Consider the following 27,646-nt stretch of genomic DNA (forward strand, 5'->3'; position numbering starts at 1 on the left):
CCCCTGTGGCTTTCATAATGAGGGTCAAATAAAATATTAATGAAATTAAAACAAACAAATCCCCTGTTCTTCCCAAGTACCTTCTGGGTGGGTTTCTTTAAGCGTTGGTCAGGGGAGATGCGGGGACTCAGAACAGAGAGGCCAGTGTCCTTACTTGCTTGTCACAGGCAGGGAGACGGAGGCGGAGGGAGGCAGCGACCCGGGGCAGTGTGGTCCAGCAGCAGGGCTGCATGGGGGGCAAGAGTTCTCCTCTCTGGTGCCTTTGCTCTGATCCCTGGTTTCAGCTGCCTTCTCGGAGAGGTGAGAGTGCACCCAGGCTGCTCCTGCACTGGCCAGCTGGAAGCTGATCTTTCCAGGTCTGGGGTGTCCTTTAGGAGTCCCAGATCTGAAGTTGTCTTATTCACAAAACGCAGTGCTTCCAGCTCAGAGAATATAACCTAGGAGATGTGGCTCTTTTCTCCTGATGCCTCAGCCACGGGGCACATTTTTGTGTCTTGCAGGTTGTCCATGCCGGAGGCCCGAGTACAGGAGCTCAGGTGGCAGGTTGGGGTAGAGCAGTTGCTTTTTGGTTATGTCTGTGCAGTGCAAAAAATCTTAAGCTGGATGGAGCCAAGGAAACGAGTTTCAGGAGCAGCATCCCTGAATCGCTTCAGTCCAGTTCCCAGGCTAACGCAATCATGGTGCTTTCGTACTCCAACCCAGGCACTCAGTGGCATAACAGGGTGCCAAGTGTCTTAGCGGTGCTTTTGGACACGGCACAAAGCTGTAAATGTATTCACAGCGTTTGGGATGTACTCTGCATCTCTGGGCAGGACTGTGGAACGCCGGGAACGGTCCTGCCTGCGGAGAGGAGGGAGACCTGGGCAGGCACTCCAAGTTAAAGGGAGCTGATTCTGTTTGCATCGTGCAAAATCAAAGCTAAATGCGTTTTCTTGCACCTGTTTGTGTACCTGGGGCATGGAACAGCCTAAGCAAGGCTTGTCATATTTTCTGCCTGACATGCTGGTGTGTGGGTGCTTGTGCTTGTGCTCTGGGTGGGCAGGGCTGTGTAACCCCCCTTCAGCAAGGGCCACTGGGGGTTCGTTACACAGAGCCAACTAACGACTGCACGTGGCCAGTTATGGGCAGTGTAACCTGCGGCACTAAGTGCCAAGAGGAACTTAGGCAGTCAGAAGAATTGTCACCAGAAACATTTTAAAGTCCTGTCCCGTTATTTTTTCCTCTCTCTCTGAAGATGGAATAAACAAGGAAATGAAAATAATGAAATGATTTCAGAGAACAGCCAGTGTTCTGATGGCCGTTCCCCCTGCTACCTCCCGAGGTGTATGGCTGGGCGCTGGCTGCCTCGTGCTGTGTGGGTATCGCTCCTGGGAAATCAGCTGCGCCAGCAGCCAGAACTTTTCCCCCACTGATGGGAAAGTTCATCGCATTCTTGGTAGAGATCCTTGCGTCTGTAAATAATAAGGAAACAAGAATAATTCTGTCATATTTCTACAGCAAGCCACAAAAGGATGTCCTGCAGTCCACTGAGCCTTTCTCCCCTCTCCTCTGCTTGCCTGCCTTGCAGGATTCACCGGGACCTTGTTGCGTGGCTGGTGTAAGCCCCAGTTCCAGCAGAACTGCTCTGGCCTGTCTCCATCTCCCCAGGAACAGCCGAAGGGGGGTGCGGAGTGATAAAAATTTATGTTTTCATCAAACCGGGCCAAGGAGAATGGGGGTCCCACACCCAAAAGAATGAAGACACGACAGAACAAGGACTCAGTACGTGAGATGGGAGAGGGGGGTGGGACAGCAGCACCAGGCTGGAGCTGTGGGCTGGGACAGGGGCTCGCAGCGCACGTGAGTTTGGCACAGCAGAGTGCCGGGGCTCTGGACTCGGGGGGGATGCAAAGCCGGACTGATCCAGTGGCCTCTTTCTTAGATGTCAATGCGGAGCGGACGGAAGAAAGAGACTCCAGGGCCCCGAGAGGAGCTCCGGTCGCGGGGTCGAGCTTCTCCTGGGGGCGTCAGCACCTCCAGCAGTGATGGCAAGGCTGAGAAATCCCGGCAAGCAACAAAGGTAGTATAAGCTAATGCGCGAGTGGGGGGTGCCCAAGGACTGCCCAGGCTGGGTAGGATCCCTTTGGAGATTTCGGGGACACAGACCAGAAGGGGTCCACCAAGGAGCCCATGCTGGGTTAGCTCTCCAGAGCAGGCGGGATCTTTCCTCTCTTCCTCAGCATCTTGCACTGCCCGCCGTCCCCCAGCGGCTGGCCTTCAGCCTCACCAGCCCTTTTCAGTGCTAATTTCTGACATATCCTGGCTCAGTGCTGGTCTGCTGAGGTCTTCAACACACACGCTGTGGTGGCTGTGCAGGCCTGTCAGGGTGGGAAGTTTGTCCGTGGCCCCCCACCTCCCTGCTCTCCTCTCCCTTGCAGAAAGGCCGGGTGGAGGAATCCTGCACCCCCAAGGGCAGCAAGCAGGGCCGAACAGAAGAGATCTCAGAGAGTGAAGGGGAGGACACAAATGCTCCCAAAAAAAACCAAAACCGAGGTGAGTTTTCCCTGCTGTGGTGGCTGGCATGTCCCTGGTCCAGGGCGGAGGAGTCTCCCGTGCTCTGTGCCGCTCATGCCCACCCAGCCTGAGGTCCCTGCTGCTCGGGAGCCCTGGCATCTCGGGCTTTGCACTGTGGCTCTCCCAACCCAGTGGCACCTGCCTGGCTACAAGAGCACCGGCGGGACTGAGCAGGCGGAGGCTCTCCGTCTCTTTTGCCCTGTCTCTGCAGGGGACCGCTACATTCTTGGGGCCGGGCACGTGCCCTGCCTTCCCGGCGCAGCGGCCAGAGCCAAGCTGGGTGCATGGGCACCCGCTGGGTTGTGCTCAGCCTCTCCTGCTCCCCCAGAGCAGCACCAAGAGGAGGTGTGTGAGTCCTGCCAGGTTCTAGGTGACAGTCGTGCAAAAGCGACTCGTGTGTGTTGTGCCAGCTCGTTGTGCTGGCAGGGCTTTGCCGAAGTGCCGACAGCACTGGGCTGGATTGGTGGGTTGGGTGGTCGGAGCAAGACTCAGCTCTTGGGCTTCACAGTTCCCTGTTACCTGCTGAGGGAACAGCCCCTGAAGGCATGCGCTCGGGGGGCTGTTTGCTGCCCTTAGGAGGTCACTGTAACTAAACCGCTGTGCTTGCACCGATGTCATCTCTCCACATGGACACTCTTTAGCTCAACAGTGATCTTTTTTCAGCTTAGCCTCTCTGGTAAGCCCCGAGGCTCCAGAGTGGCGCTTACTAGTTGTCTGTGCTAACTGCTTAATCACCGAGGCTTAATTACCTGAGGGGAGGGGGGGGGGGGGGGGGGGGGGGGGCAGGGGTTGGGGAGTGCAGGGGGGCTCAGGGAGGTGAGTGGGGGGGCAAGAATGGGCTGGAGGAGAGCGAGTCTCATCCAGGAAGAACCTTGCAGGAGCAAGAAGAGTGATTTTGGGTCTGTGGGCTGTGCTGGAGCTCTGCACTGCGTGCTGCTCTGTGTCCCCTGCTGGTATCATGCCCTGGGCAGTGGCCCATCACAGTGGTTGGTGGTGCTGGGACCATTAGCATCTATTCATTCAGCCTGGTCTGCAGCAGTTCCCTGCCCTCCCTTGCTACCTCTGTCTACAAGGTACTTATTGCGTGGGATGCTCATGAAGGACCTGAGAGCACTGGAGGGCAGGGGCAGGAGGACTTGTTGGTTCTCCCTTGCCAGACAATGTCTCCTTCCCTCTGAGGGGTTTTCTAGTGCTGGGGCTGGCAGAGGAAGGTTGGAAAGCGAGTCCTCTAGGAACTTGAAATGCACCGTGCATGATCTGGGGAGCTGCATAACACCACTGTCCTCCTTCTTCCTACTCCAGGAGTTGCCCTGTCCTCCATCCCCATCCGATGTTGACAGCCTTGATGGCCACAGCTTCAATGATGAGATGAGCAGTGACCCGCGGGACATTGACCAGGATAACAGGAGCACCTCGCCCAGCGTCTACAGCCCTGGCAGTGTGGAGAATGACTCTGATTCTTCCTCCGTGCTGTCCCAGGGGCCATCTCACTCGTACCACCACCCTCCGCTCTTCCCCCAGAGCCCGCCGGTAGCTCCTGCTCCTGACAGCCTGTCCCGCCCACCCGAGCCCAGCTTTGGGCTCCCCGGTGAGGTGCACCCCCAGGGACCCCCCCCCTGGGAGCTACCATTCCCAGCTGGAGGGCCAGCCCTCCCGCATTTTCCAAGCTCAAGCCCCGCAGACACCCACCTCCTCCTCCTCTGCTGTTGCGGCCCCTCCTGCTCCCCCTTCCTCCTCTTCCTCCTCCTCTTCCTCCTCCTCCTCATCCCACGCTCCTCTTTACCCTACGGCCAATGTGGTCCAGGTCGGGGCCAAAATTGCTGGTGGAGTTGGGGGGCTCCCAGCATCAGGGGGTCGTGAGCAGACCCTCGGTGCCAAGCACAACCCACCCCCCCACCACTCCCATCTCGCTGGCATCAGTAGTAGGGGGGCTTCCCCCTCAAAAGACGCCTCCAGCCAACCCTCCGGCCGCAGCCCCAGCCTCGGCCCCTTCCTTCCCCCATGTCTCTGCCAACCTGCCTCCCCCCCCGGCCCTGCGCCCCGCCTCAACAACGCGGTGGCCACCTCCAGCTCCCCAGGGATGGTGGGGCAGGCCCTGAGTGGCCACCTTCCCTCGCCCCATGGGATGGGGCAGGACAAGGCACCGGCCCTGGCCCCCTCCCGCTACCCCTACGCCCCACCGCCGCTGCCACCCTCCAGCTCCTCTGCCCAGTACCCCCCAGCCCTCCCCAGCACAGCCCCTGCCCAGTTACAGTGCCTCCTACGGCCATTCCTTCCCACCACCCAGCGGGCTCTCGGTGTCCAGCCAGCCCCCCCAAGTACACCCAGCCCTCCCTGCCCTCCCAGCCTGTCTGGAGCCAGGGACCACCCCCCTACAGCCGCCCCCTGGGCAACACCGGCTCCCACCCCGCCGCCCCCTTCCCTGGCCAGCCGCCCCATCACCAGCAGCCACCCCAGCAGCACCACCATGGCCACGGGAGCGGCGGGGGGGGTCTCCCCAGCAGCCGCAGCTCCCCCCCAGCCCCCCGGGGGTTACTCCCATGGCTTGGAGTCCAACAGCCATCACCCCTTCCCATGCCACCTACAGCCTGCGCCTGTACCCTCCCCACAGCCAGGCTGCCTACAGCCAGGCTCCCTCGGCGGCCGCTGCCCCCCTCCTCCTCTTCCTCCTCCTCTTCCTCGTCCTCCTCGTCCTCTTCCTCCTCTTCCTCGTCCTCCTCTGCTACCTCTTCCCAGGGGAGCTACCCTGGCATGTGCGCTCACCCCCCGGGGCAGAGCCCTGCCACCTACACCTTTCCCCCCGCCGCCGCCCCCCTCCCCTGCACATGGGGCCGGACCCCCCGGTCACCTCCGCTGCCACCACCCTCTCCACTGTCATTGCCACCATGGCCTCCCCCTCCACGGCCCCCTACAAGACGGTCTCACCCCCGGTACCCCCCCTCAGCCGTGGCCCCTTACGGGAAGCGGGCGGCCTCCCCTGGCCCCACCTTCCAGCCCCCGGCCCCCTACAAGCCGGGCTCACCCCCTGCTTCCTCAGCCCCCCCCTTTCCGGGCAGCCACCCCTCCCAGCTACCGGGTGGCCTCCTCCCCCGTGGCGGGGGGCTACAAAGCCCCCTCGCCCGCCCCCTCTGCTCCACCACCCCTGCCAGGGAGCATGGCCACCCCGGCACCCCCCGCCGCCCCCGCTGCCCCTCAGTGCCGCACAGATCAAGCAGGAGCCGTCAGAGGAGTATGAGCCCCCTGAGAGCCCTGTGCCACCTGCTCGCAGCCCCTCGCCGCCCCCCAAGGTGGTGGATGTGCCAAGCCACGCCAGCCAGTCAGCCAGGTGAGGTGGGGGGGGGGGGGCTCTGGGGGCATCCCCAGGCTTGTTGGGGGACATATGGGGCGGGGAAGGGGAGGTCACCCCAAGTATGGGGTGCAGCTGTGCCCTTTTGCCTTTCCCATGACACCCAGCCCTTTTCCCATGGTGCTGGGCTCAGCTTCACCTGCCCCTGTCCCTGTCCTCATCCCTGTCCTTGTCCCCGTCCCTATCCCCATCCCTGCCCTCCAGCCCCTTCTGCACTGACTGGCTTTGCCTGTCACCCCCCAGATTCAACAAACACCTGGACCGTGGCTTCAACTCCTGCTCCCGCACAGACCTGTACTTTGTGCCCCTCGATGGCTCCAAGCTGGCCAAGAAAAGGGCAGATCTGGTGGAGAAAGTGCGGCGAGAGGCTGAGCAGAAGGCGCGGGAGGAAAAGGAGCGGGAAAGGGAGCGGGAGCGAGAGAAGGAGCGGGAGCGGGAGAAGGAGCGGGAGCTGGAGAGGAGCGTGGTAGGTGTGGGGGTCCCACTGCTGCAGCACAGCTGGGGTGGATGCTTGAGGAGCCCCTCGGCCACTGCCTGCTGGGACCCTGATGCTGGTTTCTCTGCTCTCTTGCAGAAGATGGCCCAGGAGGGCCGGCCGGTTGAGTGCTCGTCCCTCGGGCCAGTGCCCCACCGCCCCTCCTTCGAGCAGGGCAGTGCTGTAGCGACTGTTCCCCCCGTACCTGGGCCCCGACACCCCAGCTTTGCGCACCCTCAGCGAATATGCACGGCCCCATGTCATGTCCCCCAGCAACCGCAACCACCCTTTCTACGTGCCGCTGGGTGCTGTTGATCCAGGCTTGCTGGGGTACAACGTGCCGGCCATCTACAGCAGCGATCCGGCGACACGGGAGCGAGAGCTGAGGGAGCGGGAAGCCCGCGAACGTGACCTGAGGGACCGGGACCTGCGTGAACGTCTCAAGCCCGGTTTTGAAGTCAAGCCGGCCGAGCTGGAGCAGCTCCACGCCGTGCCGGCTGCTGCCATGGATCCGTTCCCACGCCATGGCGGGCTGAGTCTGCAGACGGCCCCTGGCCTTCATCCTGCTTTTCCCTTCCACCCAGGGCTGGGCCACTTGGAGCGGGAGAGGCTGGCGCTGGCAGCTGGCCCGACCCTTCGTCCTGACATGTCCTATGCCGAGCGCTTGGCAGCCGAGCGCCAGCACGCCGAGCGAGTGGCTGCTCTCAGCAATGATCCTCTGGCCCGGCTGCAGATGCTCAATGTGACACCTCATCACCATCAGCATTCCCACATCCACTCCCACCTCCATCTCCACCAGCAGGATGCCATACACGCAGGTAGGGACCCTGTGGTGGCGGTGCCCTGCATGAAGCCTGGCTCTCCCTCCTGCAGCACCCTCCTTGCGCTCCCTCCCTCTGACACTGGGCAAGCACAAAAGCTGCTGAGACAAGACTTTGAGGCCCCGGGTCCACCTCTTCGGCCAGAAGAGGTCAACATCATGGTCACTGAGCCTTGCCCTCACTTCTGTCCCACCAAAGACCCTGACACCTGTTGGAAGTTACTGGGATGTCTTAGTGGCGAGCAGAGCTGCTTGCACCACGTCCTGTAGCTCTGAATCTCTGGGGACGCAGTACGAGTGCTGGGGTCCCGCTGGCTACCAGTGTGGTGGTGCTGTGGCCTGCATCCCTCCTGCTGGTCTGCGGAGGGAGCGGGAGCCCTGCTAACCCAGCTTTGACAGTGTCCTTAGGATTAATGAGATGTTTGTTCTCTGGTTTGCTCCTCTGGCTCTTGCTGCAGGTGGTGGGATAGGTTGGGAGAGAAGATGGGCTAGTTGTAAGGAACTGGAGGCTGTTGTCCTTCAGAACTGAGTGATGGTGCCTTCCATTTCCACATCCTACAGGAAGGCAAAGTAAAAAGAAGTTTAGGGACCTAAATCTCTGGGAAGCAAAGCCCAAACTACAGTACAATAGGAAAAAGTGCTGAGCCTGCTCAGGTACTGTGAGCAGTCCGTGGGCTGTGGTGGCAGTCGCAGACACCCACGCTAAGCAGCTGCCACTGCTTGGAGGTGGCATCGAGTACCAGTGAATGTCCATTCCTCCGTGTTCCATAGTAGGGCATCTGCAGCCCGCACTCTGGCAGTGAGTGCAAAACGCTGAAAAGAGCAGGTTTTGTATAAATAGTATCTTGCATTTCAGCCTTAGGTAGTGCTTGCAGACTTGAGTGCCTGGCACCAAGCATCTGTGCTGGATGAGACCTGGAAATGAAAGCACCCAACATGAGTATGCCTGTGAATGACAGCCAGGGTGGCAGATGGGCATGATACTGGGTACAGACATGACTGCAGAGCAGGTACTTGCAGAATTGACTCAAAGGAGCAGTATACTTCTCCCTGAGGAGTGTAGGGGCAGAGCTGTGCCAGACTGGTTTACGTGAAATTCAGTGCAGACAGAAAGAGTAACACCAGAAGGACATGGTATTGTGTGGTCCAGCCTTGAAATCATTCCATCCCTAACACACACCAACCTTCCCCGTGTCCATTTTGTTGTGCCTGGCGCCTTTTTCTGTGTTACCTCTTACAAAGCATGGGACAATTATCTTGTGTCTTTTCTTCCCAGCCTCAGCCTCTGTTCACCCTCTTATTGACCCACTTGCCTCGGGATCACACCTCACCCGGATACCATATCCAGCTGGAACCATCCCCAACCCTCTCCTGCCTCACCCTCTACATGAGAACGAAGTCCTGCGCCACCAGCTCTTTGGTAAGATGCTCACAGGGACTGTGAAAGAGTATCAGCTGAGCTGCAAGGGGCAGGGTGGTCGTGCCAGGCTGGGAAAGGGAAGCGCAGGAAAGTCTTGACTGAGCTATGGGGCTGTGGGCGAGGATGGAGCTGTTAACGTTGTTTATTCCCTGTTTGCCTTTGGTTGCAGCTGCACCCTACAGGGACCTGCCGGGCTCGCTCTCTGCGCCCATGTCCGCAGCACATCAGCTCCAGGCCATGCACGCGCAGTCGGCTGAGCTGCAGCGCCTGGCCCTGGAACAGCAGCAGTGGCTGCATGCCCATCACCCTCTGCACGGCGTGCCGCTCCCGACGCAGGAAGATTACTACAGGTGCATGGAGCTGCTCTTCTCCGTGGCGCGAGGCACGCAGACCGCTCTGGCCTCACAAATACATACCTAGGCCCAGCCTTGGCCCGGGGGTGGCAGGGGCAGTGGGGACAGGGAGGCGTTGCTCCTGAAATGGGTGACACGGCCTGAGCCCACACCTGGATGCAGGACACTGGGGCACAGCTGTGGCTGGGCCACCAGCAAGGTTGTTCTTGGCAAGTGGGTCTTTGGTGGCTGATCTCATGTGGCGTCTCTGCTCCTTTCCTCTGGGGTGAGGGGGGGTAAACTTGCATTACGATTACGACTCATACCGCTGCCAAAATACCAAACATGCGCAAGGATTGGATGCTTTTGCCGAGACGAAGCTTTCACAAGTGCATGGGGAAGCACACTGGCAAAGAGAGGGGTGTGTTGTACCTTTTCAATAGCATCTCCTGCTTCAAGGATTTTCAAAACTTTCAAAGCCAGCAGCGTCGTGTGGGTCTAGACTAACAAAAGGCAGTGTAAGATACTAAACTGCCGTTTTCTCTCTCACAATTGCCTTGTTCCTCTTTATTCTAGCCACCTGAAGAAAGAAAGTGACAAACCCCTTTAAATGGGACTTCTCCTGTCAAGGTGACATCATCATGTCTTTCTCTTGAGGAGCAATCAATCAACCAAATCCCGGGGGAGGGGAAGCTGCAGAATGACACATCTGATCCCACCATGCAGTAGAGTGCAAAAGAAGGTGGACGAAAAGTATAGGATGGCATCCTGGGAGCAGAATGTGGAGGAGAGAAAGTGGGGAGGGACTGGAACACCACTAACAGACATGAAATGATTGGTACGTGATTTCAGCAGAGCTCTGAAGGAAACAGAATCCGCATTGACTGCACAGAGCTCAAAAAGACAAAGACTGATGTGAATTCAGGGTGGCAGCAGCTCCATCCTTTGTTTTGGGGGAACAGTTGCATTAAATAAAAAGTGCAGAGCATTGCAGGACTTCATGTACACGATGCTGCTGCCTTTTCTGCTTCTGCAAGGAGGAGGTACAGCCAAGAAGTAACTCAAAACCCAAAAGAGCCTTTTTTCGAGACACCTCCTCACACCCCACCCCCCTTTAGGTGTAAGATACTGCTTAGCGATACAGGAAAGCAACGTGGAACTCTTTCCAGATTAGCCATGAGTGGCTTCCCATGCTCCAGCATCCCTTCTGATGCAAACAATGCATGAGGGGACCCGCTGGGCAGCCAGCAGCTGCTCCTGCCCGTGGGGGGACGGCTCCCAGCCATCGGGGTGCAAAGCACTGCAAGACTGTTTGCAAGGTGGTGGCTGTGCCTTCCACGGCTGATGGGACCGGGCACGGCCACGGGGTGCGAAGCACCAGGAGACCATTTCCAAGCCTGCAATGACCACCACAAGCCCTGCGGGGAGGGCCGGCATGGCCACGCACGACTTCGTCCTAGGACTGGCTGTAAGGTGGCGGCTGCCCCTTTCCCCTCACCCATTCTAATTGATGTACTTTAACTCATGCACATCCTATTAGACGTGGCAGTTTTATGTAGCAACTTGTGACCCCCTTGCCCCGTGTGCGTGTCTGATTTCACAGTTGTATTTCTCGATTGGTCCCCATATATATATATTTACTTAACCATTAAAAGGAAAAGAAAACCAACAACCCAGCTATGGAGAAACACCCAAAGTTCCCCACGCACTCCTGAGCCCCAACACACATTCTAATAATTTATATATATAAATATATATATGAAGCTCTTAAAAAGGGAAAACAAACAAACAAGCAAACAAACAAAACCCTTCCAGATACGGACTGCGTTGTGTTCATTTCTTCTGGCCAGGGCCGGGCCGTGCAGGGCCGCGGCCGGCCGGGGGAGCGGGCGCTCCCGGGCAGGGGCTGAACGCCGGGGCTGCTGCGGGCGGCGCGGGGCAGCCACGGCCCAGCACAGGGCAAGGAGCGGGCGGCGCGCAGCCCCACGCAGCTCGCCTCCCAGCAGCCCCCGCGGCCCGCGCGGGGCGGGGCGTGCCCGCCGCGGCACCAATGGGAAACGCTGTATCTGCATACCGCCCCGGTGGCCGCGGCGGGGCCGGGTTTCGCGGGGGCGGTGGCGAGCGCGGGGCGGCGGGAGGGGGATGCCGGGCGTCCGGGACCGGGGGAGGGGAGGCGGGAGGCAGCGCGGGGCGGGAGCCGTCGCTGCGACCCTCGCCCTCACCTCGGGGCGTGTCGGACTGGAGGGGGCGCGGCGCGGGGCGGGTGCCGCACAGTGATTTCAGCTCTTTTAGTATTTGTCCAGTAGGTTTCCCGCTGCGCGGGAAGCCTCGCGTGGGGTGTAACGGCAGGCGGGGCCGCGCCGGCGCGCGGCGCTGGGGGGGGGGAGGGGGCGGGCGGGGCCATGGCGGCGGCGCAGGGCCCCGCGGCGGCGCTGAGCGCGGAGCAGGCCAAGGGTGAGTGCAGCGGGCAGGGGGGCAGCGGGCGGGCCGGCGGCGGAGCGCCCCGTCCGCTGTCCTGTGCCCGCAGCCGTGCTGGCGGAGGTGATCAAGGCCTTCGGGGCGGCGGAGAACGCGCAGCGAATGGAGGAGGCGCGGGATAACGCCTGCAATGACATGGGCAAGATGCTGCAGTTCCTGCTGCCCGTGGCCACCCAGATCCAGCAGGACGTGATCAAAGCCTACGGCTTCAGCAACGACGGCGAAGGTGGGTTGGTGTCCGCCGGGGGAGCGGCGGCGGACGGGCGCCTACTCCCCACCCCCTTTTCTTGCCAGGGGTCCTCAAGTTCGCCCGGTTGATCAAGTCCTACGAGTCGCAGGACCCGGAGATCGCTAGCATGTCGGGCAAGCTCAAGGCTATGTTCCTGCCACCCATGACGCTGCCGCCGCACGGGGCCAGCACCGGTGGAGTGGCAACCTCTTGAGACCGTGGACCTGTCCTGCCGTGTTCGGTGCCTGACTGGTGCCCTCCTTCCCGGGTGTGCATCCCTTCGGCCCCCAGAATGGAGCTCTTGAACGTGGGAGATGCTGATCTGAAAGGAATGGGGTGCTTTGTGCCTGCTTGTGTGTCTGCTGGTGAATAAAAAATATCTTAAAAATGCCCCTTGTTATATGAATGAACGTGGGCTCGGCACTGCTGCTCAGGCACAGCGTTTCTCCTTGGTGAAAAGGCGGTTCCCACAGTGCCCACCTCATGCCTGATGAAACCTGTGCTAGTTTTTTCAGGGGTACACTATATACCATGTTCTGCAAAAGGTAATTGGTTTATGCAAAACCTTAGTGTGAAGCCCTAGGACTTGACATCAAAGTGATGTAATTCTTGTAAATGTTAGAGGTGCTGTCACGTCTAAGAGCAAGCATTCACAAACATGCTATTTGAAATGTATGAGGTCATGGATCCCTAAACACAACCAGGTGCTGTTTGGCAGGTGTCATAAATGCCACTGACGCTCCTGTCCCCAGCAGAGTCAGTGCAGCTACCTTGCTCCTACCGCCGGTGTGCTGGTGGCTGCGTTGTTTTCTGGCTGAATGTGCAATCAAACGTGTTGGCCTTAACGAAGAAGGCAGCAGGGAGCAGCTTGGGTGGGTGGGCTGGGCTGCAGCTTGGATTAGAACAATGTCAAATTTTACTTGGTGTCTTCTGGGACTGAGGAGAGACAAACCTAGCGGTGCACCAGCATGGTGCCTTGTGTCTGACTATGCAGCTGAAGGGAGGTCAGGTGTGTCTGCTTGTAGCCTCCTAGACTCACCTGCCTGTTGCCCTTCAAAGTGTTGAGGCCCTTGGGGAGGGCAGTGGGGGCCAGGGCTGGGGTGCGGAGTCAGGCCTGGGAGGGCAGGGAGCTGCGAGCCAGGTGTGACTGTGCTGCGTCCGGTTTTGCCTTCTGTGCCTCTTGGTTACGAACCAGGCAGGAATGCAGCCAGCAAGGGCGTGAGCTTAGTGGATAGGAGGCAGGAAGAGCAGTCAGTCCCTTCCGTCTCCATCTACCTCTCCCAGCTTGGCCTTGGCCTTCCCCCACCCCTCTAATTATTTATTAACTGTAGCTTAGGAAGAGCTTTGCAAATGGTGAAAATTAAGCCCTCTGCTTGAGGCCTTGTGGCTCGCCTGACCTGGAGCTACCTCCTTCTCAGTCTGCCCGGGAACAGGTGGGGTTTGGGACTGTGCTGGTGCGGATCAGACACAGGTAAGTCATGGGGGGAGCTGCAGCGCCAGCTGCTCTTCCAGAGCCCTGGCACTTGCTGCCCTGAGCATCCAGCCCTGTCAGGAGGGTGCGGGTCCACCCCTCCTCTGTCAAGGTCTTTGATCTTTTTCCCGAGTCCATCTCCAGATACTGTCTTGGTAATTCCAACATTGCTTTATTTTCTTTAGTAGGAACCCCTCGTTACAGGCTGTGGTACTTCTTCCACCAGCTGCTGTCAGCCCTCCAGCAGCGGGGGGGGGCTGAGGGTCAAGGTCCTGATGCCATCCTGTGGGTGAGTGCTGTGAATGCTCGTTGTGGGAAGCAAACAAGAGTTATTGGTGAGAAAACTAAAAATACTGGCAGTAGGAATCTGGCACAGAAGGGAAAAAACCCACCTTCTAATGGGAGCTACAAGATAGCCTGGGAACTGGAGCTCCCGGTGCTTTAGATGGGTGTTGTTGCTCCTTCTCACTGTGATGAAGAGCAAGCAGGGTCTGCCGTGCCCAGTCCAGTCCAATTACTGTGCCAGCCCCTCAGCTGCAGCATCTTTGTTTTGGTACAGGGAGTGGTCTGGTGGCTGGCCTTTTACATCCTGGTTATTCCCTGATTCCCTGCAGTTTTTCTAGCCTTTCATGGAACAGCAGGACATAAAATCTTCATGGTCAGTCCAAGTGGGTGATTTGTCCTGGAGGCTGCAGTGGCGTGGTGTAAGGAAATGGGATTTGCATCATCATTACTCTGTGGTAAGGATCCGGGCAACCATGGGGGTCCAGCACTGTTCTGGGGTCCTATGGCCTGGCAGAGGGCATCTGGCTTGAGCAGGTCACAAGAAGAGATGGTCCATCTGCCCATTCCCCAAGCCCAGGTGGCTTCGCTCTGCACTGAGCTGCAGTGCGGTTCTGGGTAGAGTGGCAAAACCTCCTGTCTGAAATCATCTTGGTACTGAGAATTGGAAGTAACAACTGCAGTGCTGGTTCTCAAAAAGGGGCTCCAAAGGAGATCCCCCAAACACAAGGGAAGCACAGATAAAGTTGCTATCTGGGCAAGAGGGTAGGCAGTATAATGAAGAAAGCAATGAGTGTGATATTAAAGAAAGGGTCAACGTCTGCTTTTGTAAAGCCAAACCTGTCACCCTGTCTTGTAAAGCGAGGGGTTTTGCTGGACTTGGCAGGCTTGTGGATAAGGCAGGTCTGGCTGATATGGTTTCCTTGGATTTCAAAAAAATGACAAGACTTTCTCATCAAAGTCTTTGAATAAGAGTAAAGATATGGTGTAAGGGAGAAGATTAGATTTTTATTGGGTAAAGAATTAGTAGAAAATAGGAAATGGAGAGTGGGAATAAACATCCAGTTTATACAGCGAAGGGAAGTCACCAGTGGTCAGGTCACAGGGCCCTAACCTAAAATGTGTGCTGTTCAGTGTATTCCCGAGTGACCTGGAAATGGAGCTTGGTTAGAAATGGAGCTTGGTGAGGTGAGAAAACTGGCTGATGGTACAAAGTTACTCAGGATAATAGGGTGGGACTTGATTGTGAATGATTGCAGAAGGACCGTAGGATAGTGAATGTGTGGGCAACAGAACAGCAGATGAAATTCCGTATAGGCATATGTAAAACAATGTTCATGCAGAAAAATAATTAAATTACATATAAACCAATGAACTGTGAAATAATCATAAGCTCTCTGGGCAAAGACTGTTAGCATATATAAGTCCATGCAGTTGTTACATTAACGCTCAGTTGTGGTGAAATAGTAGCAGAAATCACCGTCTCTGTATGTGTCCATGACTCACTAGCATCTTGAACACTGCAGTTGTGTGTCACCCTTCACTCCTATCTCAAACAGTACACCGGAGTTGGAAACATCTCAGAGACAGAGAGCAAAGGTGATCGGAGGTGGAGAATAGTTCTGTACGAAGAACACCTTAATAGGGTTGGAGTCTTCAGCCTGGGAAAGAGCTGAGGAAGGGTATGGGCAGTGCAGGTCTGCATCACGCCTTGCAGGGGTGAATAGGAGTCAAGAATCGGTCATTAGCTTTTCTTGCTTCACAACAACCAGGTGTTATTAAAAATGAGGCAGGGAGCAGGTTATAAGCAAGACAAAGGAGGAGGTGTTTCTGTAGCTGAGCAGTGGAACTCTGCCGAAGGATGCTGCGTTTGTTATAGATTTGATGGTTGACTCAACAAGCAGCTGCAAATAGCAAATAGAGGCTTAGGGAGTGGAATGCAGGGGCAGAAGAAACACTGTACATAACCTCTTCCTCTAGACTCTTCCTTTGACGATCATTTTGACCTCTGGATCATCTCATCCAACCTCCTGCTCACAGCAGAGCTAACCCCACAGCTCGATCAGGCTGCTCCGGGCCTTGTTCAGGTGGACCCTGGACATCTCCAGGAGCGGAGACCCCCCAGCCTTGCTGGGGACCTGGGGCGATGGCTGAACCGCCCTTGAGGGGGGGGCGTGAGTGTAATTTTTCCTGATACCTAATCAGAATTGCCTTGTTGCCAGTTATGCCTATCGCCTCTTGTCCTTTTGCTGTATCACACCAAGAAGAATCTGTCCCATCGTCTCGAACACCCCCTGTCCCCATCCCCATCCCCGTCCCCTTTTAGGTACTCTCAAACGGCTGTTAAATCCCTCATTAAGCATCTTTTCTCCAAGCTGAACAAGCCCAGCTTCCTCCGTCTCTGCTGTGCTCCAGGCTCTTTCCTCACTGCCCTAGTGGCCTTATGCAGGATTCTGTCCAGTTTATCAGTGGTTTTTTTGTTTGTTTGATTGGGTTTTTTTTACAGCAGTCCAGATGTGGGTGTCTTTTTAATTAGCTATTTCATTTATCTTCTCCTCTAAATTTGTTTGCATGCTAGCTGTGGCTTGGCTCCACAAAGGATTTACAAGATGAGGTTCTACCACATGTACCGAAAGCCGAACAGCAGCATAAGAGTAGTCTCTTTGCTGAAATCTCTTGACCTGTTAATTATATTAAGAAAGTATTTTAGAGGCTCAGTTATAGTCTGCTGTTCCATCCTGCAGCTATTTGGGAGAGCAACCTCAAAGATACCAACCATTTGCTTCTCTGCTGTGGTATTTCCCTCTCTTACCAGCAGGAGCTCCTCCCTGGTAGTTTTTAATTAATGGCCCAGATCAAAGGCGCCAAGGCAGCCGTGTGTGTCCAGTCCTTTCCTGAGCTCAAAGCAACCAGAAGTATAAATTCGTCCTGCAAATTATGTGATCTGGGATTTGTATCCCCACAAATACTGTGACATGTGAGTTACACTGCAGCCTGTGGCTTGTCCTACTGGAAGGTGCTGGATTACATGGGTTTAGTGCTAACTCACCTTTTATATTCTGATCCGAGCTCTTTGCTGCCGTGTTCTTTCGCTGTTCCCCTCTTCCCACTAATGTTCTCTTCCTCAGACAGATTTTCTCCTTCATCTGTTCATAAGGCGTAGGGATGCCTAGGTTTTATTTTTTGTCTGTCTTGGCTTCATATTGACCCTACATAATCTAATATTTTTTTGGTATCAGGAATTGTCTTTTGGGACTTCTGCCCAGAAGATCCTGTCGTTTCTCTCCTACCACTGCACAATATTTCTTTCCTGTGCCAGTGCTAGACTGGTTCTCATTTAGGTGCAGTTTTTTAGGTGTGAATTCTACAACTCTGTGTAGAAGTTGTTTCCCTTGAGCCAGGGGGTCTTTGTGCCTTTAAAGTCTCAGGTTTTTTGATACCAGTTTTGGGTCAGTGCAGCTGCATCCCTGCAGCTCATCACATCTGGGCTCATCATGTGTGTGAAACTGGAAACATTTCAAAGGAAGCTGTTGTAGGTGCTTGTGTTGCCTTTCTAGCAATGAAGTTTAGCTTCCCGCTGGTCTCTCCCACACTTCCCTTTGTTGTTAGTTTCTCTCTTGACCACGTTGCCAGCAGCCTGTTCAGCTTTCTGCAGGCTTTCCCAGCCTGGTGGTGCAGCGAATCCTGCAGCTGCTGGTACTGCAATGAGCAAGTCTCTTGCTGTTCCGCTGCCCACGCCACCATGTGGGGTAGCTGAGGTGACCCCAGGGAAAAGTCAGGCCCCTTTGCTGGATTGCCCTCTTAGGCCACCACTTAGCTCCCGTTCTGACCTTGAAACCAGTGCTATGGAAAAGGGCGGTCACAGGCGGTGGCTGGAAGTGGCTAGGTAACTGGGAGCAATTCGTTTTCCTCCTTTATATCCAGTTGTCTACGTTGACGGCTTTGGCCTCAGGATGCTGTACGGGGATCTTGAAGGCCCTGGGCTAAGCTCTCCTGGTGCTGTGTGGGCCCACGGGACGTGGCAGCTGTTGTTCTGCTCTCTGCCTGCTTTCCTGGCAGCTTCAGCATCGCCTCCCACCCGTCCCTGCGGGCAGGCTGCTTCAGGAGGGCAGCACTCTGCTTGGGGTGCTAGCCTGGACCTCGGCATCCGTAGCTCTGGGTTTGCACAGATTCCCCCTGCGGCTGTACAGAGCAGGTCGGATGTTTACCTGCCCGGAGTGCTCACCAGCAAGCTGGAGCAGGGAGGTTTCAGCTGCGTAGCTGAGGGTGGCCCAGCAGAGCCAAGCAGTGGCTGGGTGGTCATCACATGCTGGGGGGTGCTCTGTTGCTCCGTGGCTTCCTAACTGCATAGCTAGCAGGGGGTACCTGCTTCAGCCTTGTGGGCATGCGGGTGACCCCAGACAGCTGTGGTCCCCTTGGCACCACAGCAAGGGCTTGGGGGTGGGCAGCACTCATGCCTCTTGCTGGCCTTTTGGGGAAGAAGGGGAGCAGAGGACACACAGAGCTGAATTTTGTGAGCACGGCCAGATCCAAGATGCACTCGTAGAGTCAACCCCACTGTGCAAAAAAGAAAGGGACCCAAGAATAACAGGGGGGATGGGGAGGAAAGACATGAAAGGAGAAGCAGAAGTGTGTGCAAAGCAGCTTGGGGCTGGGGTGCTGATGGCTCAGGGTGCTTCCTGTTCCTGGAGCCGCGCGTGCCTGGCTGCGCATGGGCTTGCGCCTGCCTGTGCCCAACAGCACTGCGCAGCAGGGCAGACAGCAAGGCACGTATCCAGAAACAGGTGGATGGAGAAGGTCTGCATGGACTGACGGCAGACACCAGGAGAGATACATGGCCAGCTCCCAAGAGGTGCAGGAGCAGCTTGGCATTGGGTGCTCCAGCACAGACCTCCGACTTCCCTTTTCTTGCCATCACAAACTGATTTTTCCTCTGTATTTTTTGAGTTGCTTTGGTGGGAGCCACTTGGCCCCTTCTTCTTTCGCCCTCCAAGATGGTGAGGTAAGAGGGGCTGGGAAGTGTGTGTGGGTGTGTAAGGAGGGGGACCAGAAAGTAGGACAGATCAAGGCGGGTATCATCCTGGAAGCCGTATCTCAATGGAAACCTTTCATAGTCTGGGGGAGGCATCAGGTGGGAAGGGATGCTGCTGCTGGCTGTCACCTGTATGGGATCTCAGGGATGCTGACTGGGGACAAATCTCCACAGTAGTGCCTGGCCTTTTTTATTCACCTGGTCTTGTGTTTATCTCCTCTGTTAGGTGGTTTCACCGTGACCTGAGTGGGCTGGAAGCTGAAGCCTTACTGAAGGGACGAGGTGTCCATGGGAGCTTTCTGGCCAGACCCAGTCGGAAGAATCAAGGGGATTTTTCTCTTTCAGTCCGGTAAGTAACTTGGACCCCAGCTTCTATCTTGCGAGGGTTACATACGCAGAATGCTTAGATCCTTACATGTCCTGTGGGGTCACCTTCATCCTGTCCTTATTCCTTTGAGTTCTTTCCAAGCTGTAAAAGAACCTCAGCTTCCCACCATCTTCAAGACCCTCCCTTGAGTTGCCCCAGGAGCTTCTCTTTCCAGTCATCTCCTTTCACTGGGATGGTTTGCTCTGGTTCCATGGCAGGAGGCAACACAGAACATTTTCTGTCTCTTTTCCAACTGCCTCACCGGACTGCTCTGTGCATCATCCCACAGGGTTGGCGATCAGGTAACCCACATCCGCATCCAGAATACTGGGGATTTCTATGACCTGTATGGAGGGGAGAAGTTTGCCACCTTGTCAGAACTGGTGGAGTACTACACGCAGCAACAGGGCTCGCTGCAGGACAAAGATGGAACCATCATCGACTTGCGATACCCGCTCAACTGTTCTGACCCCACTACAGAGAGGTACAGAGAAAGCAAAGCAGCCGGTGTGTCTGTGATGAGACCTCCTCTGTGTTTTGTGGCCACCTTTCTGCCCTGCCTACATCCCCAGGGCAAACCCTGCAAAAAGTGTCTCCTGCCCCTGGTAGCCTCCTGTGCTTCCATGGGGGCAGCATCCCCAGAAACAGCTGGACATACCTTGACTCATCACAGCAGACCTAACAGGGCTCTATTTTTACTTCTGGTTTCCTGTTGCCTTTGCTATTTATATACTATTTCTAAAAGCAAAGGTTGTGGTGTTAGTGATGGGAGTGCAGTGGTCCACAGAGTGACATGTTATGTGGAAGTCCTTACTCTTGCCCCAGACCTCCTTGGTTACTCCAGGCCTGACTGACTCATGTAGCTGAGAGCAGGACCATGTTCCCCTGCTATTCCTAGCCCGCTTAGTCTCCTTCCTGTCTCTGCTTTGCATACGTCTCTGACACCAAGTTCCTAAATCAAATCAGGCGGTTTTTTGCCCTTGCGTTGTGTTTTCAGGCTCTTTGATGCTGCTGGGGGAGCAATCACACCATGCTCTGGGCTGGACAGGTCCTCCTTGTGCACCTGGAGACAGGGAGCAAAGATGCCCTGGGCAAAGCACCTGGGTAGGGTCCTGCTTAGGCCGGGGTAAGGCTGCAGAGGGGCCAGTGCCTGCTCGCCCCCTGGCCTCTCCACTCAGGGCCGTTGGGTTGTGGCCCTGCAGTTTCCTCCTTTCCTCTCTGCGGTTGGAAACTTCCCCCCCCCCCCCCCCCCCTCCGCCCCGGGCTCTTACGAAAGCTGCTCTCACTCTCTCCCCAAGTGATTTTCCATCACGTGGCTTTGAAGAGCTGGCCTCTACTGGGGGAAGGGAGCGGGGAACAGGACCCATTGACCTCCTCTTACCTGTGGAGGGGAGGCCAGGAGACCTCTTCGATGAACAGGAGGAGTCAGCCATTCCCCAGGGGCATCTGAGCACTGGCACGTGGCAGCTGAACACTTCTTTAGGAGGAGGTTTGGAGGTTAACGGCTGCCGTGCAGCGGGAGTCACCAGCACTCCTCTCGCAGTGCATGAGGATTGGATCAGCAGAAGTTACTTGCCAAGGCACAATAACTTTCTGCCACATCTTGCCATCAGACTAGTACCCAGGTGCTGTGTAGAGGAATGTGTTGTGCTGGCCAGACGCAGGGGTAAATGAGTGCCCCAGCTGCTTCTGTGATGGGCATGGCCTCCTGGACCACATTTCAGTTCCTGGGAACAGACAGGCCTAACGACGTGAAGTTCACCATGACACCAGTACCACCCCAGGCCTCTTTGCAAACCTGCTCCCACAGCTCTAAACACACTGGCTTGTCTCCTGAGTGCTGGCCTGGCCTGGCCGGCGGTGGGCATGGTGTGCGTGCTGATGCGCAGAACATGGCTGGTGCTCTTTGCGGTACCTGGACGAGTGGGAGCAGGGAGGGGCGCTGCAAGTCAGGCTGACGCAACAGCTACCTGCTTTTGAAATGCTGCTCGCCAGGGGAGATGGCCCAGGTGGCTGCGTCTTCAGCCGCTGCCTCAGCGGAACAGAGCTGTGCTCCGTACAGCCCCGCACGGGCTGCACCCAGCCCTGCAGCAAGGCAGAGAGCAGGTCAGGTGCGGGTGCTCTTCACTGTGTGCTGAGAGGAGAGAAGGAGCTGCTGACTGGGTGTTTGTGCTGAGGACAGGAATGTGCACGTGGATCAAGAACAGTGGTAAGCAGCAGGAGCAGAATATGGGCTCCAGGTGGCTTGTGGTGTTCACGTCATTGGCTAGGCTGATTGCTGCGGTGCGATGTGCCCAGAGAACCGGGATTATTCTTTGATTGAAGAGGCGACTGAGTTTCAGAAAGAGGTGTCGATGGGACGGTTCTGTAATGGATCTGATCTCAGCACAGCCATCTGCGTGCAGCTAACTGATGGGAGAGTTTCTGACTCTGTGGGGGGTTTTTTTTGTTTCCCTGATGTTTTGAGTTTCCAAAGCACCTTGCTTTGTAAGGCTACAATCCCAGTAACGTTGGGAGGTGCTGAAACCCACAGACCACCCTCCCGCAAGCCAGCAAGCATTGCTTACCTGTGTTTGCGTGTATCACACAACTGGATCACACTTGGTGCTTTCCCACTGTGTCCTCTGGTACCAGCATTCTGTTCCCCAGGTCCCTTCTACCTCCACCTCATCCCTTGCTCTTTCCTCTTCTTGTCATCTCTCTACTTCTTTCTGTATCTGCTTTTCCCAAGATCCTGCTTCTCCCTTGGTTTCCTTCCCCTCTGTCTCCCTCTTCCTTTCTTCCTCCCTCACCCATCCCCAGTGTTGCTGTCTTTCGCTCATCAGCTCAAGGGCATTCGCTTACCTGCATCTCCACCTCTCTTCTGACCCTTCCTTGTTTTGTCCTAGGTGGTACCATGGGCATCTGTCAGGCCCTGCAGCTGAGTCACTTCTCCAGGCCAAAGCCACCCCTTGGACCTTCTTGGTGCGGGAGAGCCTCAGCAAACCCGGGGATTTTGTCTTGTCTGTCCTCACTGACCAGCTTAAACCTGGGTCTGATGCTGCACCAGCTGGGGCAAGCAGTGCCTCTGGGGCCCGGCTCAAAGTCACGCACATCAAGATCATGTGTGAGGTGAGCAGCTGGGAGGGCAAAGGGAAAGGCAGTGGAAAAGGTCTTTGCAGATGATGTCCTCAAAAGCGTGGGCCCTGTCAACTTGATTGTCACCAGCAGTGTTGCTGACTTTGGATCAAAGTGCTGTCACCTTGCAGGTTCCTATGTCCTTGCCGCAGCCTGGGTGGCCGTGGGCAGTGCGGGGTGCTGAGACACAGGGGGAAGCAGGGCTCGGTGGGACCGAGAACTCCGGTACAGTGAGTTCGTGGCGAAAGAGAGAGGAGGATTCACAGTCTAGTTATGAATTTGTCAAAAGAGCTAAAAGCCCTTGGAGGAGGAGGAGGAGTGGCATCTGGCAAGACCTCCACACCTAGTTTGAAGGATGTCACCAACCTGGCTGTCACAAGTTCTGTTTCTTTCTTGTGGGATGATGCAGGGAGCAGAGGGGTAGTTCAAGGACAGAAAGCAACTGACCTTAAATGAGAGCTGGGGGCAATATACCTTCCCTGGGCTTTCGTCCCCTGAGAACAGGAGTCAGTTCACCATGCTGTGAACCTCATGTTCCCAGGGCAAGCTACCACTGACCTCTCTGCCAGAGGAAATGTTTTTTGGGATGGCACAGGGTGGTGACTGTGGCTTTGCACCCTGGTGTTACTTTTTCCCTGAGTGTTAGGAGCTTTGTCTGTAGGAACGTTGAGTGGGACGTTACACATTCTTCCTTCATTTAGAATGGACGCTACACAGTTGGAGGTGCTGAGACGTTTGACAGCTTGGCAGATCTGGTGGAGCACTTCAAGAAGACTGGAATTGAGGAGGTGTCTGGCTCCTTTGTGTATCTGAAGCAGGTAAATCCAGTTTCCTCTGTTTCTTAGGGATCCTTTGGAAGGACCCGTTTGCTGTTTTCTGCTTTGTGTCCCTCTCCTCCTTTTCTCCATAGGGCTGCTCTCCGGCAGTGCGCCTCTCTTGCCCAACCCATTGTGTTTTCCCATCCCCAGCCCTACTACGCTACGAGGGTGAATGCTGCCGACATTGAGAATAGGGTGCAGGAACTGAACAAGAAGAGTGTCTCTGAGGAGACGTCCAAGGCTGGATTCTGGGAGGAATTTGATGTAAGAAACTGCTGGGGGACATTATTCTGGCTTTTTAGGAAGTCCCTGTGCACCTCCTCATCCTCCATCCTTGACTTCTTCCTGGACACAAACTTCTCAGGTGTCTTGTAAATTCTTGTCAGTTCATCTCTGAAAGAAGTCTGTGTCTGGAACCCATTCCTCTGGGGGGTGAGCGTCATCTTTAAGTGAACCCACTGAGGCAGAAATGTGCTTTTTCATGGTTGGGAGAATGAGTCATCAAGACAGTAAGGGCATGAACCTTGGATTTTTCAAGTCTAGGTTTGCTTTTCACTTCTCCGCTGCCCCACAAGCATGCCCATGTGTCCCCAGATTCACCAGTGTTCCTCTGAGTGCCCACCTCCCTGTGACTTGCCATGACTGTTCTGTCTTCTACTCTCAGAGCCTGCAAAAACAGGAAGCCAAGCACCTGTTTGACCGTCACGAGGGTCAGAGACCTGAAAACAAGAGCAAGAATCGATACAAGAACATCTTGCCCTGTGAGTCTTGCTTCTCCACTATAAAAAAAAATACCAAATAGATACAGACAGGCAATGAAATGTGGTCCAAGTCATCCCTGGCCCTGCCTCAGCCCGCTCTGTCCTCCAAAGTGGGTTACAAGGTGTGCGGCATTGAGGATGTAAGAGCTGATGAGAGAGGTTACAGCCTTTTCGTGTCCTTGAAGGAGGGACAATTGCAACAGACTCATTAGCTTCTGATGGTCTGTCATAGGGGTGGGCAGATGGGAGGATGGGGTGAGGTTGGTCTGATCCCAAAGAAGGAGAGGTGAAAATACGGGGCATGTTGCACGCGCTGGGTAGCATCATTGAGGTGGCTGGGGGGGGTAGGCAGCGAAGGAGCGTCATGTGGCTTGGCACAGAGTATCTCATTGCTCAGTTTATTCTTTCATTGCATCCCCAGTTGATCACTCCAGAGTCATCCTCCAAGGAAGGGACCCAAATATACCTGGATCTGACTATATCAATGCCAACTATGTCAAGGTGAGACTCTCGAAAGATGGCTGCATGCCCAAAACGGGGGAAGCCTGGCTGCTCCTGCAGCCCTCCTGATCTTCCCCTGTTCACACTCAGAACAACCTCATCAGCCCGGATGAGTGCACCAAGACCTACATCGCTAGCCAGGGTTGCCTAGATGCCACAGTCAATGACTTCTGGCAAATGGTGTGGCAGGAGAACACGCGCATTATTGTGATGACTACACGGGAAGTAGAAAAAGGGCGGGTAAGTAGCAGTTTGTAGGTGTCTCAGAGCTGCCCTTTTCTGCTTCAACCGCTGCTCTGCTTTTTTTCTCTCTTTCCTGTCTTCTGCCTATCCTCACCCTGTCCTTTCTGCCCACACAGAACAAATGTGTTCCTTACTGGCCAGAGGTGGGCAGCACGAAGGAATATGGTCCCTACCTTGTGGAGACCACAGGAGAGCACGACGCATTGGAGTACAAACTCCGGCACCTCTGTGTGTGTCCGATGGATAATGTGAGTGTGCCTGGTCGAAGTCTAATGGTCGCTGTGCATCTGTCACTGTATGTCTGAGGCTGGGAACTGCTAGGTGCTGTGGTGACGCTGCTGTTGTATCATTCTTGGGGGTGCTGTTCCCAACCTGGTTTGGGCTGAAATCACACTGGGTGAGATCACCAAGAAGTGCACAGGAGACAGAGATTCCCTCTGGCTTCCCTGGGACAGAGGTCAGGGAAGGACTGTGTTGCAGTTTTACCAGTGGAGTGTTTTGTTATTGACAGGGTAAGGCTGCACGCGAGATCTGGCACTACCAGTACCTGAGCTGGCCTGACCACGGGGTACCCAGTGAGCCCGGAGGAGTGCTCAGCTTCCTTGACCAAATAAACCAGAAGCAAGAGAGCATCCCCGATGCAGGGCCTATTCTGGTCCATTGCAGGTTGGTATGGAGGCTGGTGTTCGAAGCGTTCTCCATCCCTTATCTAGGGAGGGCTGTAGGAAGTCTGTCCTGCGGCACCAGCTGTTCCCTGGGACCTGTGAGTGAAGCGTATGCCAGCCCCGATAGTTGCTTTTTCCTCTTTGATGCCCCCAAACCAAACTGCCTGTTGGATCCGTGACTCTTGGGGCGTTGCTGAACAGCTGCTGCAAGTGCCACATCCTTCCCCAGCAGCAGCTGTGTTTGGTTTCAGGAGCTGTATGGCTCTGACCTCTGCTTGTCCTCCCCTTGCAGTGCCGGGATCGGCCGCACTGGGACTATCATCGTCATCGATATGATAGTGGATACAATCTCCACCAAGGGTAAGAGGACCCCAAATATCTTGAAGCGAACTGGCCTACCCGGTAGGGCTGTGCCCTTAAGTCCAACTGCAAATGGATGAAAACTACCAGGTGTCAATGGCAGAGATGCTGGCACAGCCCTGAGAAGGCTGTGCTGCTCTCCTTGCTGTGTGGCAGCTGCTGGATCTCTGCATTGTATCCACTGAACTGCGGCTGCAGCCTCCCCCGAGCTTGGGCTCTTCCTCTGGGGCCAGACTTGAAAGATGCTGAGCAGGAAGGAAGGATAGAGGAGGAAAGAGTATGGAGGGAGGTGGAAACTTCCATACTGTGACTGCTTTTGGTGGAGAATTGGGAGAGGGAGGCAGTGAGCATGTCCATAAGCTTTTCTGGTGCCCCTTGCTAGGGCTGGACTGTGACATTGACATCCAGAAGACCATCCAGATGGTGAGGGCCCAGCGCTCAGGGATGGTGCAGACGGAGGCTCAGTACAAGTTCATCTACATGGCCATCTGCCAGTTCATAGAGACAACCAAGAAAAAGCTGGAAGTTATCCAGGTGAGAGAAAGGGGACTCTCCTGTCCGTCCCGTGAGTCTAGGCCCTGCACGTGCTGGCTTCTGAGCCCACATGCTCTGTTTTCCAACCTTTAAGCTCACACTGGGACTTGCATAGACTACAGTGGGGTACCATGATTTGAGTCGCTGTTCCTCTCTTTAAAATTCAGGAGATGACATTAGCAACTCATGTACCAACCACTCCTGAACTGCTGAATGGCAGTAAGGTTTAATGCAGCTATTTCAACTACATTCTACATAACATCTCCACCAAGTGCTCTTTTGTTACAAGCTGAATCTAGGACAGGCAAAGACTTTGTCCTCTCCTTTCCTCTTTGTCTTTTCCATCCTGGTTTTGCAGCTGCAGGATTTTCTCCTACTAGCTGATAAGTGGCATCTTTTATCTTCTTGAAGCCTCTAGCAGCATCCAGTAGCTGCTGCTATTTGTTTAATATTCTTTAGCTGACATGTGGTACTCTGGAGCATTCCAGTGCCTCCAGGAATTTGTTGCCTCACTGTTCACCCCTGTATAAGGATGCATTTGTATCCCTGCTGCTCACAGAGCGTGCTAAGCCTGGGGGCTTCAGCAGCTCACCAGCCCCCACTGCGGTCCTAGCACGAAGCGTGGTTTAACAGCTAGAACTCATCCGTGATGCCTCATGTGCTTCTCCCAGACCATGCTCTTCTCAGCTTGGTTTTTCTCTCCTGTAGTCTCAGAAAGGCAAGCCAAACGAGTCTGAGTACGGGAACATTGCCTACCCCCCCGCAGTGAGGAATGTGCATGCCAAGGCTTCGCGAAAATCCTCCAAGTAAGAGCCCACCTAAGCCATTGCCACTGCCAATAGTCTCCCTGCTGGAAAAAAAGCTGTGTTTTTCCTCTTGCTCACTTTTTCCCTTGTTTTTCCCTGGTCTTACAGGCAGAAAGAGGAGTCCACAGTTTATGAGAACTTGGGGAAAAAGGAGGAGAAGGTGCGGAAACAGCGTTCCTCAGAGAAGAAACTGAAAGGCTCACTGAAGAAAAAATAAGTGTACATTGCAGGTAGCCCTATGGGGTTTTGAACCTGGGGTGCGTGACTTCAGCTCGTGTCCAGGCTGGCCTGTCTTGCATTCCTTGCTCTTGACTGGAACTAGGCCTTCCCCTTCTCTTCCTGCCACCATTCAGTGCCCTCAACCAAAGCTCCGTTGACCGACTCCATTGCCCCTTGCCTGCACAGGCCAGCCAAGTCTCCTGCTGCCCCTTCATCATTCATTAACAGGATGAAATCCTGCCCATCTCGCCCTTGTGTCTTCTGCCTTCTCGTCCCTGTGCCAGCCTCAGGCCTCCCTGAGGAGGAGCTGAGGAAGCTCTTTGCAGGGGCTGCACCTCTGCCCACCACTGTGAGTTAGCGTGCAGCCTGGCAGCCTTCCCTCAGCCTCAGTGTTTGAAGTGTGGAGGTTTTGGCCTGTTTCAGCTCAGCTCCTCCGCAATTCAACAGGAAACTTCCTCTCAACACCAATCTTGTGCCCTGTGGTCCCTTTTCTACTTGGTCCTTCAACTGGATGCTGTAATATACCAGAATTTGAGGCGATGGCTGTGTTTTCTCCTTTGTTTGTAAATAAAACTTCTGTTTGTTTGGATGCTGAATCCCAAAAAATGTTTTCCCTCTGATTTCTCCTTGAGTATAGCTGTACTCCTGGCTTCACTTGCAGCCCTGCAAAGACTTGCAAGAATGGCTCTAGCTTAGCTTTCATCATTTCCTGAAGCCTTCAGACTCCTGAACAGAAGCTGTGACCGATTGCGGTGGCTCCCTGCCATGAGGCATGGGTGATGGTAGTTGTCAGGCAAGTCTGAGCACAGAAAGTTGG

General features: G+C 55.3%; 3 protein-coding genes and 1 non-coding gene across 4 annotated transcripts; all 4 read left to right on the forward strand.

Moving 5' to 3' along the window:
• Positions 1-1,719: 1,719 nt before the first annotated feature.
• On the forward strand, positions 1,720-9,947 carry ATN1 (atrophin 1). Its single transcript, XM_056339048.1, is given in 24 exon segments — positions 1,720-1,761; positions 1,922-2,059; positions 2,418-2,510; positions 2,512-2,532; positions 3,856-4,161; positions 4,163-4,441; positions 4,443-4,595; positions 4,598-4,768; positions 4,770-4,862; positions 4,864-5,037; positions 5,039-5,119; positions 5,121-5,207; positions 5,209-5,346; positions 5,348-5,389; positions 5,391-5,486; positions 5,488-5,592; positions 5,594-5,722; positions 5,724-5,878; positions 6,143-6,365; positions 6,474-6,569; positions 6,571-7,192; positions 8,471-8,614; positions 8,784-8,964; positions 9,523-9,947. Coding segments are annotated over 24 exon segments (3,588 nt in total). The 5' UTR covers positions 1,720-1,734; the 3' UTR covers positions 9,557-9,947.
• Positions 9,948-11,217: 1,270 nt separating this feature from the next.
• On the forward strand, positions 11,218-11,277 carry LOC130150897 (U7 small nuclear RNA). Its single transcript, XR_008822422.1, has one exon. It is a non-coding gene; the product is annotated as a U7 small nuclear RNA (small nuclear RNA).
• C5H12orf57 (chromosome 5 C12orf57 homolog) lies at positions 11,239-12,043 on the forward strand. The gene is made up of 3 exons (XM_056339119.1): positions 11,239-11,400; positions 11,474-11,650; positions 11,719-12,043. Exons 1-3 carry the CDS (start codon positions 11,349-11,351, stop codon positions 11,865-11,867), a joined length of 378 nt encoding a protein of 125 aa, XP_056195094.1. The 5' UTR covers positions 11,239-11,348; the 3' UTR covers positions 11,868-12,043.
• A 6,027-nt stretch (positions 12,044-18,070) lies between these two features.
• On the forward strand, positions 18,071-27,418 carry PTPN6 (protein tyrosine phosphatase non-receptor type 6). Its single transcript, XM_056339096.1, has 15 exons — positions 18,071-18,408; positions 18,665-18,787; positions 19,095-19,289; positions 21,694-21,916; positions 22,624-22,740; positions 22,891-23,004; positions 23,405-23,501; positions 23,923-24,002; positions 24,093-24,242; positions 24,362-24,493; positions 24,757-24,911; positions 25,203-25,270; positions 25,653-25,804; positions 26,513-26,610; positions 26,719-27,418. Exons 1-15 carry the CDS (start codon positions 18,401-18,403, stop codon positions 26,825-26,827), a joined length of 1,821 nt encoding a protein of 606 aa, XP_056195071.1. The 5' UTR covers positions 18,071-18,400; the 3' UTR covers positions 26,828-27,418.
• The last annotated feature ends 228 nt before the right edge of the window (positions 27,419-27,646 follow it).

The sequence above is a fragment of the Falco biarmicus genome, chromosome 5 (genome assembly GCF_023638135.1).
Source record: "Falco biarmicus isolate bFalBia1 chromosome 5, bFalBia1.pri, whole genome shotgun sequence".
Lineage (NCBI taxonomy): Eukaryota > Metazoa > Chordata > Aves > Falconiformes > Falconidae > Falco > Falco biarmicus.